At 38.9% G+C, this 21,475-nt stretch overlaps 1 protein-coding gene across 1 annotated transcript in view; it reads left to right on the top strand.

The window, feature by feature from the left end:
- SCRIB (scribble planar cell polarity protein) overlaps positions 1-21,475 on the top strand; it is a 630,584-nt gene that overhangs the window by 303,479 nt on the left and 305,630 nt on the right. The window contains 3 exon segments of the mRNA XM_030220397.1: positions 4,097-4,160; positions 4,669-4,743; positions 14,638-14,782. Coding sequence (XP_030076257.1) covers positions 4,097-4,160; positions 4,669-4,743; positions 14,638-14,782 — 284 coding nt within the window.

The following is a 21,475-nucleotide window of genomic DNA, read 5'->3' on the forward strand; positions in this document are numbered from 1 at the left end:
ACAGGTGAGTATCTTTACTTTAATGTAAACTACTTAAATATTTTATTTGTGGTATGTCAAAGTTGGAATGTGAAATGTTATCTGCAAAAAGGCAAATTATGATCTGTTTTGTTTTCCATTCCTTTCCAAATGATTCCTAACATTCTATTTGCATTTTTGTCAGCTACAGCACAATAAACTGAAAATTTCAATGTATTATCCACAAAGACTCCAGGACCTTTTTCTTGGGTGATAATGCCTAACACAGATTCCAGCCTTTTGTACCTGTAATTAGGATTCTTTTTCTATTACTTTGCACTTGTCCAGTTAAATTTCATCTATACAAGATACTTGTGCAATAGAGAATGACAAGGGGACATAATTTGTCCCCATCCTGCCCCCTCCCCATTCATGTGGGCTCTGTCCCTGCCCCCCTGGGCTGTTTCCCCACCCTGTCCCTGTGGGCTCTGTCCCAGCAGGCTCTGTCCTTTCCCTCCCTGCCGTCTCTGTCCTCATCTACAGAAGCCTTGAACACTTAGAATTTTATATTTAAATCTTTTTAGTAAAGTATAAAAGGAGCAGTATTCTGTGCAACTGTTGTTTATAAATCACAAATAGAAAACAATAATAACGAGCAGCTATAATAAACCCCACTACCACTCTCTATCCTTTCAACCCCAACAACAGCTGACTTCTGCTACCCCAAGGAACCCTAATCCACCCTGTTAAAATATCCAGGAGAACAAAATACAATCCATTCTGTATGCCTTAGCGGGGGAAAAATATGCCCTACAAAGAAAGCACTGTTATGATTTTTTAATCTGTGGTTGAATAATAAGTCATCAATTTCAGGATTCATTCTAGCTCTCCTGTTTTCCTTCCTGCAATAGAAAATGTCTTCTCAGAAGATGTGCTGGTAGCAGGAATACAAAAGATCCCCCATGCAAATTTTGCCAGTTGTGACCAGCACTTTTGCTTGATTTTCCAAAAAATCAAAACATCATTGTCTACATCACTCAAACTTAAATAACTGTCCAATTCATTAACAGCCTTCAAAGTAGAGAATGACATGAAGACAAAGTTTGTCCTTGTAGGCTCTGTACCGCCCCATCCCCGCGGGCTCTATACTCATCCAAGACCCCATCCCCATCTCTATCTCCATCCCTGCCCCCATCATGTCTCTGCCTCATACTCTGTTGTGCAGTTCTTCACTGTTAATGGCTTTGAATAATTTTGTGAATCACCTGCAGATGTGATCACCCCACTCATCACTCATTTGTATTTGGTAGAATAATGATTTAAATTCGAATACAAATAATCTGGGGCTCTACTGTGCAAAATCCTACTGAAATAACAGTTCTCTGATTTCATGTTTCTTTTATTATTTATGTTAAAAGCTCAATGTCCATTATTTGCTTTTGGAATTTATATTTGGCCAAACTAATATTTTTTATTATTCATATTCAGCCGAATAGTAAAATATGCTTTTTGGTACAGCTCTAATAGCAACCAGCTCACCTTGATCCACATGTTTATTTACACAGATTCCCATTAAGCCATGTCTAGTCACTAATTTTGTTTTTTTAAAATAGATTCTGACATCAGGCTCACTGGTCTATAGTTACCTTTCAAAAATCAGCATTATCTCTGCTGCCCTCTTGTCTTCAGGAAATGTGACTTTTTTAAAATGAGAGGTCACAGAGTGCTAGTAACAGCTTAACGATTTCTTTTTAGGGAGATCCAGTAGAAAAGAGCAGGTAACAAACAGAAGTAACATAGCAGATGATGGGAGATAAAGACCTGAGCGATCCATCCAGTCTGCCCAAAAGATATGTAAAATTAGTGGAAGAGAGTAGATCTGTTTAATATTTTGATTTCACTTACCCCAATATTGGCTAGTTAAATGCCACATCGAAGAGTGCTAGGGAGGCAAAATTTTGTACTAGGCTGCTTTTGATTGCTATTCTCTTAACATATTACAAAATATTACAGAAAAATTGGACAGGAATTAGAGATAAGTCTTTTATTCTTACTCACCCACCAGCACAGCATCAGATATCAGTTGCAAGTTGTAACAAACTTACAAAATCTAACATCAGTATCTCTGGTAATTATAAGTAATCAGACTAATTATATAAAGAAGGGAAAAAGGAGGCAGGAAAGTTTATTCCTCATACAAAGGTCACAGAACAGAGAGAAAAAAGAGAAAGGAAGAAAGAAAGAAAGAATGAATGAATGAAAGAAAGATTATTAGCTATAAAGAATTAGTTTTTACGAAGGGGGCAGAGCACCCCCTTCGGGAAAAAATAGGCCATGGGACGGATCTGAAACTCTCTTTCCAAGCATGGCTAGTTTTTCAGAGTTTCTTTGTTGCAGCGTGGTTTTATAGGCTGTGGTGAGCATCCACCTCTCCTCTACCCTGGATCAATCATAGGTGCTGCATATGTGCTGGAGACTTGTAATTGGGTCTTTCATATTGCTAAAGGCTTGCAATTGGTGTCCTTGCCACACCTCTTTTCAGTAAATTACATTTGTAAAAAGTTATACCAGGTAGCTGAGTTGCCCTAGCAACGGGAGGCACCATCAGAGTTTGTGACCAGCCAGAAATTCCTTCATGAGGCTGATAGTAAAGAAAGATGGGGGATGGGACATAGTACAGCATACCTGAAGTAGAACATTATAGCTAAAACTTATAGACAATTCCTAGATGTTGGTTTAAGAAGCAGTTGTTATTTCTTGGAGCAACTGGTCCAAGAACCAGCAAGAGGGGGAGGTATTTTAGATCTAGTCCTTAATGGAATGCATGACTTAGTACAAGAGGTAACAGAGTTGGGTCTGCTGGAAAACTGATCATAACCAAATTTGTTTTAATAACTGGAGTGCAGTCACTAAAGAAATTTCTGAAGCAGCATTTAATTTTCGAAAGGGTAACTATGATAAAAATGGTTAAAAAAAGCTGAAAGGACATTGTTTAAAAATACCATTTTAGAAGCCCAGACCAGATGTATTCAACATATTAATAAAGTTGGAAAGAAGATCAAATGACAGCCAGCATAATTAAAGGGAGAAGTGAAAGAGGCTATTAGATCCAAAAGAATATCTTTCTAAATATAGAAAAAAAGATCCATATGAAGAAAACTAGACACAACATAAGCACTGCTAAGTTAGATGCAAAGCGTTGATAAAGAAGGCCAAAATAGAATACAAAGAAACTTTCCTCGGAGGCAAAAATCTTAAAGTAGTAACTTTCAGGTATTCCAGAAGCTGAATGAATTATTTGCTTCAGTCTTTACTGAAGAAGATCTACCTATAACCAGGTTTTGACGTCAGGGGGAGCAGACCTTTTGTAAAATACGCAGTGTGAGGCTGAAGGGCCAATCTGCATAGGCACTGTTTCATTCAAAATCCATTTGGCTGCTCCCCTTGCATGTTCCCCTTGTCATTTGGTGCTCCATTTTATGCTGCGTCATTTTACAGTTGTAGATACATTAAATATTTCTCATTTTACCTCTGGAACCCTATTGTGGATTTGTTTGGAAGGCCATTTTTTTAGCCTTACTCATTGTGGCTGTTTGTGTTTCATTTTATGCCGTTTAGAAGCTGTCGGCCTCTGTTCATGTAGGGATTGACTGAACAAAACAATTTGTTCAGCGATGCCTAAACTTTTGCATACAAGTGTAGGATACTTTCTAGCTTTTAACCAAATGCAAAATTTATCAGTTTGACTTACAAGACCTCTTCTCCCCAAGTTTTAAGATTAGTTTCCCAGCAAGCCAACATGCAACGTTCAGATTCCTCCCAAGCCAGAGGCACATGCTGTCTTAGCACTGCTGTGTTCTTATGTGACAGTGGCTTGCTGCACCTCCCCTATGCCCTTATATGATGGGGGCTTGTAGTACACCACCTCTATGTCCTCATATGATGGTAGTTAGCAGCACACCACCCCCATGTCCTCATTAATCCTCAGTTGAAGGTGATTACAGTGATCTTTGTGAGTTCACATGATGAAGGTGGAGTTTTAAGCATTTCTCATGGACTTGGTGATAGGAGTTAAAAATCGGTATTGATGTAATCTCTCCTCTTTCCTTTTCCTTTCTGTTGATCTTTTAACTTGCAGTTCATTGTCATTCCTGGTTAAGTTGGAACAGCTGGACCTTGGCAGTAATGACCTGGAAGTACTGGTAATTAAATAAATGCCTGTATATGGAAGGAAAGCAGGTGGCATTCATGGCTGGTCTGTATGCCTAGGACTCTATCTCTTGTTATGTTTTTAACACTAATCTGCCATAAGATATATTGAAATTTGACAAGGGCTGTTGTGTGAGCAGTTCTTTTGTGGGCCTTGGGGCTGAGCTCAGTTTACATAACTCACCTTTTTAAGACCCTACTGATTTGAGTTGGTAACCTACAGATGAAAGGTCTTTTAATGTAGTGACAGTCCCCTTGCACTGTGGTGAAAATAAGGGACAGGCTTTAACTATGCAAGATTTGGGGGTGGGGTGGAAGAATTATAAAAATGGGACTAAGGGACCAGCTCTTTTGTTTCTGAGAAGTGGGTGGAATTATAGGAACTGGGGGGGGGGCTAAGAGGCAGACTTGTGTGTGTGAGGTGAGAGGTTATAAAAACAGGGGTTATGGGGTATTTTCATGTGTCTGTTGAATTGGAATAATTGTTTTTTCTTGCCTCAGCCGGACACTTTGGGAGCTTTGCCCAATCTCCGGGAGCTGTGGTTGGACAAAAACCAGCTCTCTGCTCTGCCACCGGTGAGTACGACTGCCAAGCTGGGGTTTGAGCTGCCTGCCGATGTAGTCCATAATATGTAGCTATCCTTTTCTGCTAGGCTATACTCTGCTGCTGAGAGCACTATCCATGGGTTGCCAACCTTCAAATGCACTTTCTCAGCATTGAAAGGATATTTATACTGTGGGACCAATTATCTTCTGAAATAACAGCTTAGAAACATGAGTATCAAGATGTTTATTTGCTCGCCCATATTTAGGATTTCTGATTTTAGGCTTTAACAGATGAAACACAGATAAAACACCTCTGATACACAAAAAGGTAAAATAGATATCTGTTGATAAACACTAAAAAAAAATTCTCACGTCCAATAAGATTCATTCACTCCTCCCCTTTCCTTCCTTGGATCCTACACTCTGTTTTTGTGCCTTTTTCATGCTCATGACTCCTCAGCTGTACAAATATATTTATTTGATTCTACTGTAAAAGGAACCTGCACCACAAAAACACTGAAAAATAAACACCTAAATTTATAATTTATAAATATATGACAATAGAAGCAATACCTACATTATGTTTACAAACTTAGATTATCAGGAAAAAAAGAGTATGTAGGAAAACTTTATTACCAGCGCTGAGAGCTCTGTGTGTGGATCATGAATAGCCAGTCTATATGTTGTTATGCTATATGTCCTTACTCCCCGTTCACTCATTAACAGATTAAGTCTGTTTTTATGATTAATGGATTCAGGGGAGGCCTGCATTTGTTCCTTCATTAATAGATTTGGGGAGTGGCTTGTGTCTGAATTCCTCTGATGAATTTGTGGGAGGCTTGCACTAGGTTCTTCCTTAATAGATTGAAAGGAAACTTACATGCTTTCCCTTGTTGATGGATCCTCTGTTTACCCCCCCCCCCCCCCCAACCTTCTCTCTCTCTCTCTCTCTCTCTCTCTCTCTCTCTCTCTCTCTCTCCTCATCTGATACATTTCACACTTAACTACCAACACCTTAATGAAGGAACAAATGCAGGCCTCCCCTGAATCCATTAATCATAGATACTAGGCTAGATGGACAGTTGGTCTGAACCAGTAAGGGCTATTCTTATGTTCTTAGGTTAAAGATTTTGAAATTGTACTTTAAGGTTAAACGTGCAGTTTTGTCAGCAAAACTGTACATATCTTTCCAGATGTTGCACGATCCACCCAGCAAAGGAGGAAAGTTTTTTTCTTAGTCTTATCAATAGAAATCAAACAAAATAAAACATGGAAAAGAAAATAAGATGATACCTTTTTTATTGGACATAACTTAATACATTTCTTGATTAGCTTTCGAGGGTTGCCCTTCTTCGTCAGATCGGAAATAAGCAAATGTGCTAGCTGACAGTGTATATAAGTGAAAACATTCAAGCATTACTATGACAGTCTGACAGGGTGGGAGGATGGGGGTGGGTTGGAGGTATGCATGGGGACATCAAAGCATATCATTGATATTCTAACAGGATGGGTGTGGATAGGTGAGGGGTGGGGTGATCAACAGAGACATACAGCTTTATGGTTTATAATGGGTTAGGAACCCCAGATCCTTGTTAAGTCCTTTCTGTTAAAATATTCAATCATTCTGACTTCATAGGTCTTACGTTCTTGTATGGTTTTAAAGTTACCTTTCAGTATTCTCACTGTGAAATCACTGGTACAGTGTCCTGGTTCTGTGAAGTGCTGTCCCACCGGGGAGGGGGCCTTACTGGCTGTATTGTTCATGTGATGTCTATGTAAATTGAATCTTGTCTTAAGCATCTGGCCTGTTTCTCCAATATAGCATCCTTCGTTACATTTTTTGCACTGAATGATATATACCACATTGGAAGATGAGCAAGTGAAAGATCCCTTTATGTTGAATATCTTTCCTTTGTGGATGACTTTGGGGTCCTGTGAAATATTTTGGCATAGTTTGCAACTGGATAAATTACAGGGAAGTGTGCCCTTCTGTTCCTTTTCAGTCTGTGATGGAAGTTTACTTCTGATTAGCTTGTGTTTTAAGTTGGGTGGCTGTCGGAAGGCCAGTACTGATGGGGATGGGAATATCTCTTTCAGTAATTCATCCTCCTGGAGTATAGGTTGTAGATCTCTTATGATTTTCCTCAGTTTTTCCAGCTCTGGATTATATGTCACTACAAGGGGGATTCTGTCTGTGGATTTTTTCTCCTTGTACTGTAGCAGATTCTCCCTGGGTGTTTTGAGGGAGGAGGCAATATTCTTGGAGATTATTTTGAGGTTGTAGCCTTTCTGTTTGAAGGATGCGGTCAGGCTTTTAAGGTGTCTGTCTCTGTCCCCTGGGTCAGAGCAGATACGGTGGTATCTTGTGGCTTGGCTGTAAATGATGGATCTTTTTGTACGTGAAGGATGGAAGCTGGAGTTGTGGAGGTAGCTGCATCTGTCTGTGAGTTTCTTGTATATAGATGTTTGTATACAGCCATCACTGATTGAGACCGTGGTGTCCAAAAAATTGACTTTTTCTGGGGAGTAGTCAATTTTGAATCTGATTGTAGGATGGTATGTATTGAAGGCAGAATAAAATTGTTTCAGAATTTCTTCACCCTCCGTCCAAATCATAAAAATGTCATCGATGTACTGGTAGTATTTTAGAGGTTTGGTCTGGTGTGTATTCAGAAATGTCTCTTCCAGCTCAGCCATAAAAAGGTTGGCATATTGGGGTGCTGTCCCGGTGCTTATCGCAGTGCCCATTATTTGCAGATAGATATCATTGTCAAAGCGGAAGTAGTTGTGAGTTAAAATGAATTTGATTAATTATGTAATAGTTTCTGGTGAGTATTGATGGTCCAGTGTGGATTTTTTTAGGAGTCTTCCACATGCAGCTATGCCATCCGCATGTGGAATGTTGCTGTATAGTGATTCTACATCCCTCGTGACCAGAAGGGTGTTAGGTGGTAGTTGCTTGATATTTTTCAATTTATTCAGAAAGTCTGTGGTGTCTTGTATGAAGCTGTTAGTTTTGTGTAGGAGAGGTTTCAGAATTCCCTCTATGAATCCAGATATTTCTTCCGTGAGTGTGCCAATACCTGATATGATTGGTCTGCCAGGGTTTCCCGGTTTGTGGATCTTGGGTAGCATGTAGAATGTGCCCACAGCAGGCTGGTTTGGTATGAGTTTCTTCAGGCGAGGTTGCGCTTGTGTAGGAAATGTTTTGATAAGGTCTTTCAGCTGTTTTGTGTAATCCTGTGTGGGGTCCTCAGTTAGTTTCCTGTAGTATTTATTGTCTGAGAGCTGTCTGTGCCCCTCTTCAATGTATTTTTGTATGTCCATAATTACCACTGCGGCTCCTTTGTCTGCGGGTTTGATGATAATGCGTTCGTTAGTTTGTAGGGTTCTTATGGCCGCTCTTTCTGGTGGGGTAAGATTGTACAGGATTCTGTTTTGTTTGTTGGAAAGTTGGGATTTCACCCTATGTCTGAAACTTTCTATGTAATTATCCAGCTTGTAGTTTTGTCCCTCCTGTGGGGTGAAATAAGTGTTCTTTTGTTTAAGACTGTATTCCGGTCTGTTTGGTGTCCCTTTATTATAGAAATGTGTTTTAAGGCGCATTTTTCTAAAGAATTCTTCTAGGTCTGAGTATAGTTGGATTTCATCTAGTTCCCTATAAGGGCAGAATGAGAGCCCTTTGGATAGCACCGAGACCTCATGCTGTGATAATTGATTGTTCGAGAGGTTTATTATCCCCATTTGGTTTGCATCTGTAAAGGTGTGATCAGTATTCCCTGGTTTGTTAGGGCTCTGATTTTCACATGCCTCAGATGTGTATCCAAGTGTCTCCAAGGTGTCTGGGGATGTTGGTTCTGCAGCGCTGTAGCTATTCAAGGATAAGCAGTTTCTCTCTCTTTGATTTTGAAGAAGAGAATATAGCTTTATTTCCTTTTTGCGGATAGCAATGTATTGTTTTTCTCCTTGGATGTTATGTAGGTCCTCTTTAAGTTGGTTCACAAGGTGTGGATGTAATTCCTCCATGTTCCTCATGATTACATCCCTTTGGGTTTGTATTATTCTTTTTTTCTTGTAGAGTTGATGTATAAGTTCATTTCTTACTCTAAAACCCAAAGGTTTTGGTTTTGGCAGCAACTTTTTTTCTTCATTTTCCCTGTAGATGTGTTTTACAACATCAAGAGAAGAGTGGTGGGTTTGTTTTTTTTATTTTATTTATTTATTTATTATTTATTCAATTTCATCAAACATTTCAAGAAAACATCTTGGTAGGAAAAGCAACATAAAAAAAAAAATTAAGCATATATCATTAAAGATTAACAATCTATTAAGAAGTTATTAATACTCAAGTCCATAAATTGGAAATCCAAGATTCAGGAATACAAGGAGAATCAAAAAACAAATTCAGGAAATTAAATTAATGCAAATTATATTGAGGTGTATTACTTATTCCTTTAGCGTTTATCCTTTTTTACCGAAGTTATAAGAGCTGATGCATGCGCGGGCTCTGTAAACACATATTTCTTCCCATCAAGTCTTACTATACATTTGCGGGGGTACCTTAGGAAAAAGGTGCCCCCCAAATGTATTATTTCAGACTTAAGGAGCAAGAATTGTTTCCTCCGTCTCCTTGTCTCCTTAGAGACATCAGGAAATAATAATATCTTATAACCCAAAAAGGGTTTTTCTCTGTTACGAAAGAAAAGACGGAAGATCCAATTTTTATCTGGTAACAACGCAACGGTAGCAACCAAAGTTGCCACCGTTGCTAATTCGGAATCAGAAGTCTCAAGCAAAAGAGATACATCTATTGGAGTTTCAGGAATTTGATTCAGTTCCTTTCCTGGGACATAATAAACAGAAGTAAATGGTGGTAAATTCTGGTCTGATATATTCAAAATCTCTCGCAAGTATCTCTTTAACATATCAAGAGGAGGAACAGTCTTTATCTTGGGAAAGTTTACAAATCTTAAATTGTGACTTTTAGTATAGTTATCAAAGATTTCCATTTTTTTCTAAGATTAGTCAAGTCATTTGTCATCAAAGGTTGTAATGTTTCCAGTTTCATAATCCTTTGATCAACCTTTTCGGCTTTACTATCCATTTCTTTAGTCTTTTCCTCCATCTTTCTTAAGTCTTTCTCTAATAAGTTCACTTTTGGAACAGTTCCAAAGGAGGTAGTTTCATTTGCCTGTTTCAAGAAAGAATGTCCCAAGGCAGAAACTAATCCCATAGTTTATCTAAAGCTACCTCCTTTGGTTTGACAATTAATTCCTTAGGCATTTCAAACCTCTCAGACGCCATCACATGGATCTCGCTCTGTCCTTCGGTACTTCTCCCCGCATTCCATGGTGGTAGCGTCTCTCCAACTTGCGATGAAAGCGAGTCCTCCACTCGAAGTTCTTCCGGGTCCACCCCACTTTCGTAGGGAGACCCCGTCGAGTCAGCAAGAAAGGAGCTTGCTCCAACCGGCTGGGGAGGCGGAGTCCGCATAGCGGGGCTGAGAGTGGTGTCTAATCCAGGGGAGACCGAGTCTCCTAACACGCCGGAGATCCCTACTGGCAGCGTCCCGCTTTCCAAAGCAACTCTCTGCGGTCGAGCAAAGCGGTCCATAGGACCAGGTAAGGAAGGAGTAGGTAGCGGGGCTCTGGCTGTCACTCTCCCCCTTCGTTTAGGCATTATAGAAGCAACAATGAAACGCGACTCACAGCGCCTCAATAGACTGCGGCCATCTTGGATTTTTCGTTTTTTTTTTTTTTTATCCTTCTCATCTGGAAAGATATTTTGTTAGAACAAGGTCAAAGGAATAGTTAGATCATGGGTTTACTATTTTTGTTAATGTTTTTGCATGTTCTCTCATCCTTTCTTTGAGATGCGGTCTTGAGGTTTTATTATGGTCTATTAAGGTAATGTTTTCCTACTGAAGAACGTTTTTATGTATTTAGCCTTTCTATTTCGCATTTTTTATGTAAATAATCTGTAAATTCTAAATTAAAAAAAAAAAAAAAGGATCCAAATGATGAAAACAAGAAACAGCATATAAGCACTGGCAAATTAGATCCAAAGCATTGATAAAGAAGGCTAAAAGAGAATTTGAAGAGAAACTTGCCATAGAAGAAAATAAAAACTCAGTAATTTTCAGGTATATCAGAAGCAGACAGCCTGTGAGGAAATCTGTGGGACCTTTAGATAATCAACGAAGGGGCACTCAGGGAGGACAAGGCCATAGCGGAGAGGCTAAATTAATTCTTTGCTTTTGGTCTTTACTGAAGAGGATGTAAGAGATTTGCGTGTGCCAGAAAGGGTTTTCAAGGGTGATAATAAAGGGGGACTGAAACAAATAAGTACCTGTATATAATATGTAAGCTGCATTGAACCTGCTGTGAGTGGGAAAGCGCAGGGTACAAATGTAAGAAAAAAAAATCTCTGTGAACCTGGAAGGCGTACTGAGCCAAATCAACAGTTAAGAGGTCCTTTTACTAAGCTGCTGCAAAAGGGGGCCTTCGCTAGCATTAGCTTGTGTTTAATGCGTGCTAAGGCCCCCTTTTACCACAGCAGGTAAAAGACTGAGGTGGCGGTAAGGGATCCTGCGCTATCCCGGCGGTAGCCAGGCAGCATGCGGTACTGCCTGATTACCACCAGGTAAACACAAGTGCTACAAAAATAAAAATATTTTTGTAGCACTGGAAATGGCACATGCTGAGGCTATCAGGCTGCTGCAGTAGCCTGGCAGTACTTCCGGTTTAGTAAGCGGTAAGCCTGCATTGGGCTTACTGCCGCTTAGTAAAAGACACCCTAAATTATCTGGACTAGATTGTACCAGGGTACTCAAAAAAAAAAACCTCAAAACATGAAATTGCTGATTTACTATTAGTGATTCATAACCTGTCGTCAAAATTGTCTGTGAGACCTGAAAATTGGAGGGTAGCTAATGTAACTCCAATTTAAGGGTTCCGGGGTGATCCAGGAAATTACAGCTTGGTAAGCTTGATGTCGGTGCCTGGCAAAATGATAATAACTAAATATATAAAAGAACTGAACACACAGACAAATATGTTTAATGGGACAGAGCTGACATGGATTCATCCAAGGGAATTCTTGCCTCACCAATTTGCTTCATTTCTTTGAAGGAGTAAACAAACATCTGGATAATGGTGAGCTGGTTGATGTAGTATATCTAGGTTTTCAGAAAGCATTTGACAGAGTCCCTCTTGGGAGACACCTGAGAAAATTAAATAGCCATAGGATAGGTGGCAATGTTCTGTTGTGGACTGGGAACTGGTTAAAATATGGAAAACAGAAGGTAGGGTTAAATGGCCATTTCTCCCAGTGGAGGAAGTTGAATAGTGGAATGCCACTGGGACTGGTGTTGTTTAACATTTATAAATGATATAGAAATGAGAATATCAAATGAGGTGATTAAATTTACAGATGACAAAACTATTCAGAGTTGTTAAATTATATGTGGACTGTGAGAAGTCACAGGAGGACCTTTACAGAATTGGAAGACTGGGCATCCAAATGGAAGATGAAATTTAATGTGGACAGATGCAAAGTGATGCACATTGGGAAGAATAATCTAAATCATAGTTATGATGCTAGGTTCCACAATAGGAGTTTACTACCAAGAAAATGGTCTAGGTGTCATCATGGACCATGCATTGAAATCATCTCAGTGTATGGTGGTGGCCAAAAAAGCAAATAGGGCAAATTGCAAAGTCTCAGCAGCCATTTTCAAGATGTAGTGGCAGCTGGCAGGAAAGGGTGGGGTTCTTTCCTACCCCCAAAGAGGCCCCTAGACCACCAGGGCTGTAAGGTAGGCCCAGGGAGGGGAGGCGGTTGCACATGGATGGGAGGAAGAGGAAAGGAAGAGATGCTGCTCATGGATGGGAGGAAGGGACAAGCTGCTCAAAAATGGGAAGGAGAGAAGGGGGGCATGTATATGGAGGGGAGGGGACGGAAGGGAGAAGGGGAAGATATAAGCACATGGATAGAAGGGGATGGAGAGGAGAGGGGGGCATGCTGCTCATGGATGTTTACTTTTTTGGAAATGTACATTTTTTCTAATTTTGTGTTTAGCAATGGAGAAAATGCATTTCTGTTACTTTTACCAATATTTTCACTGCTTATAAAAGCAGGCTTTCTTGGGGGGGGGGGGGGGGGGGGTGGTTAAGGTGACCCTGTTCTGGGGGCGGGGTGGCAATTAATTTTTTGTGTCTTTTTTTTTTTTTTTTTGTCTTCACAAATATGGTAACTCTAGATACTACTACTACCATTCATTCCTGTAGTGCTACTAGACGTATGCAGCGCTGTACACATAAGTATTGCCATACTGGGAAAGACCAAAGGTCCATCAAGCCCAGCATCCTGTTTCCAACAGTGGCCAATCCAGCTCACAAATACGTGGCAAGATCCCAAAAAAGTACAAAACCTTTTATATTGCTTATCCCAGAAATAGTGGATTTTCCCAAGTCCATTTAATAACGGTCTATGGACTTTTCCTTTAGGAAGCCGTCCAAACCTTTTTTAAACTCCACTAAGCTAACCGCCTTTACCACATTCTCTGGCAACGAATTCCAGAGTTTAATTACACGTTGAGTGAAGAAAGTTTTTCTCTGATTCGTTTTAAATTTACTATGTTGTAGCTTCATCGCATGCCCCCTAGTACTAGTATTTTTGCAAATACTTTCTCTGTCCCTAGAAGGCTCACAGTCTAAGTTTTTATACCTGGGACAATGGAGGGTTAAGTGATTTGCCCAAGGTCACAAGGAACTGCAGTGGGAATCAAAGGATCAAAGCCCGCTGCACTAACAATTAGACCACTCCTCACAGTGGAGGCAGTGCATGCAAATCTCTGTCGTGGATATTCTGAAAACCTGACTGGCTGGAGTGCCTCCAGGACAAGATTTGGGAACCACTGCCTAACACTGTGCCCTTCTCCACTGCCAATTCTGACTATGCCTTCAGCCTTGTTTTGCCATGTCTAGAATAGTCTTCCTGTGTTCATTTTGTCATGCTGCCTCTCTATTCATATTCATGTCTGCACTAACATCTCACTTTTTAAGGCTACTCTTAAACATTAATATTTTGGGCTCACATACCATCTTCTTAGTTCACCAAATCACATCACAAAGCTGGTTGCCTCAGTTTACAAAGTATTGCACAATCAAATACATAATGAATTGACATATGTAGATTTCCCATAAAGTATTGTTTGTCATGTATATATGTTTTGATTAGACTATAAGCTCCATGGAAGGGGGATATTTTTTTTCTTCTATGTATCTATACAGGAAAATGTACACCTTGAAGTGCTAGTTGCTTCATATACCTCTGAATCTGGTAAACCCAGGGAAGTGGATGCTCATTGCCTCTTGACAGTGGTTCTCAACCCTGTCCTCAGGACATATCCAGCCAGTCAAGTGTTTAAGACCCTCAATGAATATGCATGTGGGAGATTTCCATATAGTGAAGGTAGTGCATGCAAATTTATCTTATGCTTGACTGGGTTGAGAACCATACTCAGAGTGGAACTGGGAAGTTAAACGTGCATTAAAACTATTTAACCACGAGTAAAATAATTGAGTTATGTTTATTGAATAACTCTGCTCTTGCCCCCTTTTTGTCATACTTTCTTGTCCTCTTAATTTTATATTTCATTAAACATGCATTCTCCAAAGATATTAGAATATTTTCTCACCTTTTTTTGTGCTGTGCTCTTGGTATGATCTGTACCTCATATGAACTTTTCTCTTTAAAAGTTTATGTATTATCTATATCGTAAATAGTAAAACATTTATAAGAAGAGTACACCATAGCATTCCACAGTTAATAGAAACAATTGGTTTACAAATAAGTTCTTCAAAATAAAAATATATCATGTTACACATATCCCCCCCCCAAACCTCTTAATATCTTCCACAGGAGCTGGGAAACCTTCGCCGCCTTATCTGTCTAGATGTGTCTGAGAATAAAATGGAGCATCTACCCGATGAAATCAGCGGGTTGACATCTCTCACTGACCTACTGCTGTCCCAAAATCAGCTTGAAAGTATACCTGCTGGGATTGGTAAGCATCCCCTTGGAAGGGAGCTGTGTGTTCTGTCATAGAATATGACAGACCCTATGGGAAATCAGTCATTGGGTAGATAAGCTTTCCTTTCCCCATCCCCACCCTTGGAAATTTGCTGGGGCTGCCTCACCAACACCGGAGAGAATGGAAGATTTGCATGATGATTCTCTTTGCATGGTGAGTAGTGTCCCCTATGGAAGCTTTCTATGCACAGTGGGTGGTAGCGTCTGGATTTTTTTTTTGTATAGTGGGTGGTGGCCCTTGGATTTATTTTCAACATTCATGTGCTGTCTTTCTGAGGCTCAGAGATTTCATAGCAAACATATAAGTACCATGATTCTGGCTGAGAATCCTTGTGATGATACTCTCTATGTTATAAGCTTTTTTTTGTGATTTTGATGTTGCTGTTGAGTATTTCTTGGTGACCTGTAGCCTCCCTCTTTTGTTTTTTATCAATATTGGTAGCCTTTTTTTTTTTTTATAAAGACTATATAGATGCCTCTGTGCCTTTATAAAATAGACACCCAGAACCACCTCCGAGAGTACGCAAATGTTGACACACATTTACACTTGCTTGAAGCTGGTGAAGTGTGTGTGTGTACTCTAGGTGTATACCATATGTTTTATAAAATGTATTGCAACTCTGCCTCTACTCTGCTTGCATCGGCTGGTCTGGGATGTCTATGCAGGGTATGCATATTAGTATGCATGGTCTTACAGGTGGGCATAAGCAGCCACTCGTTTTATAAATTTTTATTTCCTTATCTTCACCAGACCAGGCCAGAACCTGTGGGTTGTGTCTGTTGACCAATAGGTGGCGAAAGAGAACAAAACATTGCAAGTCTTGCCCTATAAGGGCACTCTGCAGCACTGGCTCTTCAGTAATTCTCCACAGCAGATGGTGATAGACATTCCAGCAGCTTCTGATCTGTCTGCCAGCTCTTGGCCCAGTTTCTAAACTGGTAACCAGATAAGCTTATAAACTTATTAAAATTTTGAATCATATTCGGTGGGAAAAATGTGGGGATACTCAGAGGAGTCAGAGTCTCTTCCCCTCTCCCCCCCCCCCCCCCCCCCCCCACCCAACCTTTGCAAAAAACCTCCTGCTTCAGAATGGAGTCTTAAAGAAAATTGAATTTTACAATCTGGGATACCTTTTGTGCAGAGCAGTGATAAAAAAGCAGCTTGCCTGTGGAGATGGGTTAAGGTAATCATCTTCTCTAAGTCAAGAGAAAGTCCACCAAAGTGGAGGAACGCTGAATTCCCATGAAAGATACACCAGGAGTGATGAACAGTGGGAAGTAGGTCATGCAATCAAGAGGCAAGGACAACAGTGTAGAGCTTCTCAAATTAATTTATTAATCGGGGCGACAGTACTGTGCTTCAGGAGTCTAAAATCATAAATATACATAAAACATCATAATAAAAAGATATGAATAAATGTGAATAAAAATAAAGATAAAAACAACTTAACTTTTGATATAAAAAGGTATGTTGCAGAAATGTATATAATTACAAACTTAAAATTCTTGAGAAAGATGCACTCATATAAAGATATATATGCAGAAATATTCATAATGGTCAATTATGTATATTGAACAGTCAAAAAATAGCAGTTAACAAATGGCCAGTGAGAAGAAAAATGTCAAAAATTGATCTTTAAGTTAAAAATATCACAAATACATCATCAGATAAGAATAATTGGATAGACAATCCTATATAATAAAAAGCACCTCCAAAATTCTGAAGCTGACTCCGTGGCACTGTGGCAGTGTAGGGTTCGTAAGTCTGTAGTTCAGCGTTTCATTGGCTCTCAATGTCAACGAAGGACCAATCAGACAGAACGGAACTTGGAGGAGGGAAGTGGAGTGGATTGAATCTCTAACAAACAATCATATACAGGGAGGTACGAACATCAGTGGAGGCAAGTGCACAGAACGGAAGGGAAGACAAACATTTTAATCACTTTGTCACTCACACACATCACACACGCACACACACACAGACATCACACACACACTCAATCACTCTGTGTATCTCTCTCTTACACTGTCTGTAAAACACACTGTCACTCTCAGTCTCTCACATGGGCAACTGTATGTTGCATTCTACTACTACTACTACTATTTAGCATTTCTATAGCGCTACCTGGCGTACGCAGCGCTGCACAAACATAGAAGAAAGTCCCTGCTCAAACAGCTTACAATCTAATAGACAAAAAATAAAGTAATCAAATCAATTAATGTGTACAGGAAGGAGGAGAGGAAGGTAGGTGGAGGTGAGTGGTTACGAGTCAAAAGCAATGTTAAAGAGGTGGGCTTTCAGTCTAGATTTAAAGGAGCTCTTCTGATGTGATTGTTAAACTGATTGAAGGGCCTGAACAAGGAAAACTTTTACCACATTGTAACACAGTTTACACAAAAAATATTGTATATAAAGAAATCTTACACATGTAAACAACAATTATATTCAGAATACAACCGTGGAAACATTAATGGCAGGAACTCATTACGTTGCTAGCGCCCATTTCATTGCGTTAAGAAACGGGCCTTTTTTACTAGTTATTATATAAGCTGTACTTGGCACCAAACATACTGTTGATGTAGGAAGTAAAAAGGAAGGTAGGAAAACTCAATATGTTGACCATTTAAAGTAGGACCTGAGTCTGTTAATAATGAGACATTAGAACAGTAAAAAGAAGTATGAAACTGACCTTCATAATTTGATCTTGTGTATAAAAAAAGCTCCAATGTGCAATGTGGTTTGAGTAGTAATGCAATATCCTGGTCTACAGAAAAGACATCAATACAGTAAGTATGGAATAACAAGGTCTATATAAACCTAAAAACAGTGGTGAAGCCTAAAAGATGTATGTTTCATTAACACTAGAAGTTGAGTAAAATGTATCAAGACACATAAAGGATAGATGGTCTGGTGTATTATTAAGTGAACAAGAGGGAAGAAAATGACATCTGGTGAAGGAATAAAGAAGAAGGTAAACAGAGGACTAACGGGAGTCTGATAAAGATGTTGTAGTTTGTAAAGTAATGGTAAACGGAGTGCTAACGAGGGTCTGATGAAGATATTATTGTGTGTAAAATTGTGTATGGTGTACAGCGCTGCGTATGCCTTGTAGCGCTATAGAAATGATAAGTAGTAGTAGTAAAATAAAAGATTTAATATGTTTAACCGAAAGGCCAATCAACCTAGGACAAATCAATAGAAATGAAATATGGGAGGTTGAATATTAAGCTGATGTACAGTGATGAAATAAAATGTGGAAAAGACATTGAATAGAAAAAAAGAGTGCATGTAACACTTATTAAAACTTTTTGTTGGGCGATTTACAGAACTAGAAGCTGAAGATAAGTATTAGAATGGACAAAGTTGTTGTAGTGAAGAAAAAAAATCAATAGATGCATGTGTATCTATTATGAAATGAATCATTTTTATGAGCTGGTAGTCTGCATCAATGGATCTAGTGCAGTGATGCATTAATGGTCCTATTGATAAAAAGGGTGAAACAACGAGCTGGACAATGGTACAATGAGAGAACAGAAGAATAATAGGGGTGGTACTGAAAAGAGATGACCTTGACATCCGAAGGGAATATATAGGTGAGAGACGTGTTATAGTGATATATATTAATGAAACAATCCGATGGGTAGGGAAATAGTGGATTATGGCAGCAGTGAAACCGTGGTGGTGAAAACAAGAGTGACAGTGATATATATAGGAAGCTAAGGAAAAAAATAGTGGTGATGTGTTATTTCAACGGAAAAGACGTGAAGATGAAAAATGTGTATTCAAATTTATACATTATCTAGGGAGACAAAAATGTGTGCAATGTTGTACATATGTCAATTCATAGAGAAAGAAGTACATATTATGTAGACAAAGAATAAAGTAAAACGGCTCAGATAAGACAGCACTTACATAGAGCATATAATGAAACTAAAGATTAAGAAGATTAAAAAAATGAATTATGTTTTATCTTAAGGTAATCAATAGAAATAAAATAACACATGGAAAAGAAAATAAGATAATACCTTTTTTATTGGACATAATACATATCTTGATTAGCTTTCGAAGGTCGGAAATAAGCAAATGTTGGTAGATGACAGTATATATAAGTGAAACTACTAAACTTTTACAAAAAATCTGCTGCCTCAAAATGATCATCTAACTGCATGTAGTGCATGCTCTGCTGCAGGGAAAAGGCCTCAAAGAGCTTACAGATCTTAAATCTGTCTGTTAAAGCTAAATCGGATCACAAGATCCTGCCTTCATCATTGGCCAAAAACCCTATGATGTACTCTCTCTCCTGCTAATATAGCTTTTATGTGAATAATTATTTCAATAAACAGACCTATAATTAGCACCACCACTACTTATCTTTTAAGTCGGTGCTTCTGAACAGCGTTGCCCAAATTCGTGCTGAGCTCCACTCTCCTTCCTTCATGTGCCAAGCCGACGTTGGCCAGCGTTTCACAAGGTTGCTTCAGGGTCTCAGTGTCACATGGGAGAATGACCAGCATGGCATCTCAACGCTCTTCCTGCACCCGAGGAATATTAGTTTTAGTTGATTATATAAGTGAAACATCAAAGCATTTCAGTTTTATCTTACATAGTACAGGGTTGCTTATCTTGAAAAAGACATTTGTTAAATGTTAACAGAAGAACTTGGATTCTGTGTAACACAAGAAATAGGCAAAACGCTGAGTATGAAGAGTGTCAGTGGCAGGGAACTTAAAAATACAAAAAGGTGCTAGAATAAAAAATCAGATGTGCTACGTCGATGACATCATGTTTGTGTGTTTAGATTGTGCTGGAGTAACCTCTGGGTGAATTGCCAATCATAAATTGAAACTAGTGTGTTCATTGTACGATATAAGAGTTTCATCTTCTCTAAGCCATAGAAATTAATTTTTCTCCTCATTAAGACTACAAGCCATTCCTCCTCTGCTTTCAGCCTTGTTTACTTTGTACTAAGTGTTGAAGAAGTAATTTGAGCTGGTTTTGTGGCTTCAGTTATCCTTTCTGCCAATAGAATTTCAGGTGATGTCTTTGCAGTAGAAGAAAACATAGCATCAGCAGACATCAACGTGGAACATATTTCTGCCCTCTAATATTTCTACCTTGCCTACCTGCCTTTTGCCTTAAAAGCTGCTTTATTTATTTATTTTTATTTATCTCATGCCTTGTACCAGCTTACCATGGACATTTATTCCATAAACTAGTAATGCATTTTTAATTATTGTTGGTGTTACATTATTTTTTTATTATTATTATTGTATTGTATAACTTGTGGAGATGTTGGATTGTAATTATTTATCAAAAAATGTTATAACGTCTCTTCCTGATATACAGGCTAGAAAATAATTTACAAACAGACCAAAGCCTACTTTGCTCAACAATAAATCCTATAATTCATAGCAATTATATTCCTCAATTAAACTGATTAATTATAAGCTACATTAAACAGATTTAAAACATTATTTTTCACCTTTTTTATTGAATGACAAACTTTAACATACAGTAACATAAAGTCACAAAATATTTCCTCAGACTATAAAACAGTACAGCTTGTCACCAAAAGTTTTACTTTTTCTCCCTCCCCCCAATCCTTCCCCTCACCTTGCCCCTCCGTCCACTTAAACCTTTCTTCCACCTACCCTCCCTCCTAGCTCCTTCCCCCTACCCGTCCACAAAATACTAAAACATTAATGGCTTTCAGATCTTCTGGCAGACAGTTCCAATTAGTGGCGCACTTACACGAAAAGACACTGTTCACATATATGTCAGCTTGATGTCTAAATGGGGGGGGGGGGGTACTTGTTATGTTCCTTTGAAGAGAGTGAAGACAATGACCAGGTTATACATTGCAGAACACTTGCAGATATAGATTGTGGAACATCCCATGCAGGATTTTAAAATTCAGTCTTGTACATTATTAGCAAGCAATGCAATTTTTTAAGCATAGGCTGGATATGATTATGTACTATAGTTGTAGTCACCAACCTTGCAGTTTTATGAATTAGGATAATCCAGGTAAGCCAACACAAGTGACTGAACTGCAGTCTCCAATTCTTTCCCTAAATATGAACGCATGAAATGGTTGTTCCACAAGTAATGCCAGTTCACACAAATAATAGCCCAATGTAAAGATTAGATAAATGGACCATCACTATTTTGAGCCACTCATGTTGAACCCACTCACTGTGCCCAGTTTGTTCAGTCATCAGTTCATAGTACAGATCCACATAATATTTTTTATATTTACTTCATTTGTCTCAAATAATAAGAGAAAAAACACTTAGCTTAAAATTTTAAGTCCCAGTAGAGCTTCCAACATTATGATGGAGACAAATGCATTCCTCTGCAGTGACACCCCTTGTAATGATATAGCGTCGCTATCCCAACTTGATCAAGTTTCTTCACCACTTTCAGGGGTCGACTTTGGAAATACAGTGAAACCTCGGTTTTCGTTGACTTCGGATTTCGACGTTTTCGGTTATCGATTTTTTTAGCGAAAATGTTGTCTCGGTTTTCGTCGGTCGCCTCGGAATTCATCGGCGTGCCCATGCTGCTAATTTGGCATTCTTCTGGGGCATTGTTTCTGGGAAATGCCATGTTAAATGTTCATTTATTCTATACATTAGTCTTTTTTATTCATTTAAAAGAAACATT

The sequence above is a fragment of the Microcaecilia unicolor genome, chromosome 1 (assembly GCF_901765095.1).
Source record: "Microcaecilia unicolor chromosome 1, aMicUni1.1, whole genome shotgun sequence".
Taxonomy (NCBI): Eukaryota; Metazoa; Chordata; class Amphibia; order Gymnophiona; family Siphonopidae; genus Microcaecilia; species Microcaecilia unicolor.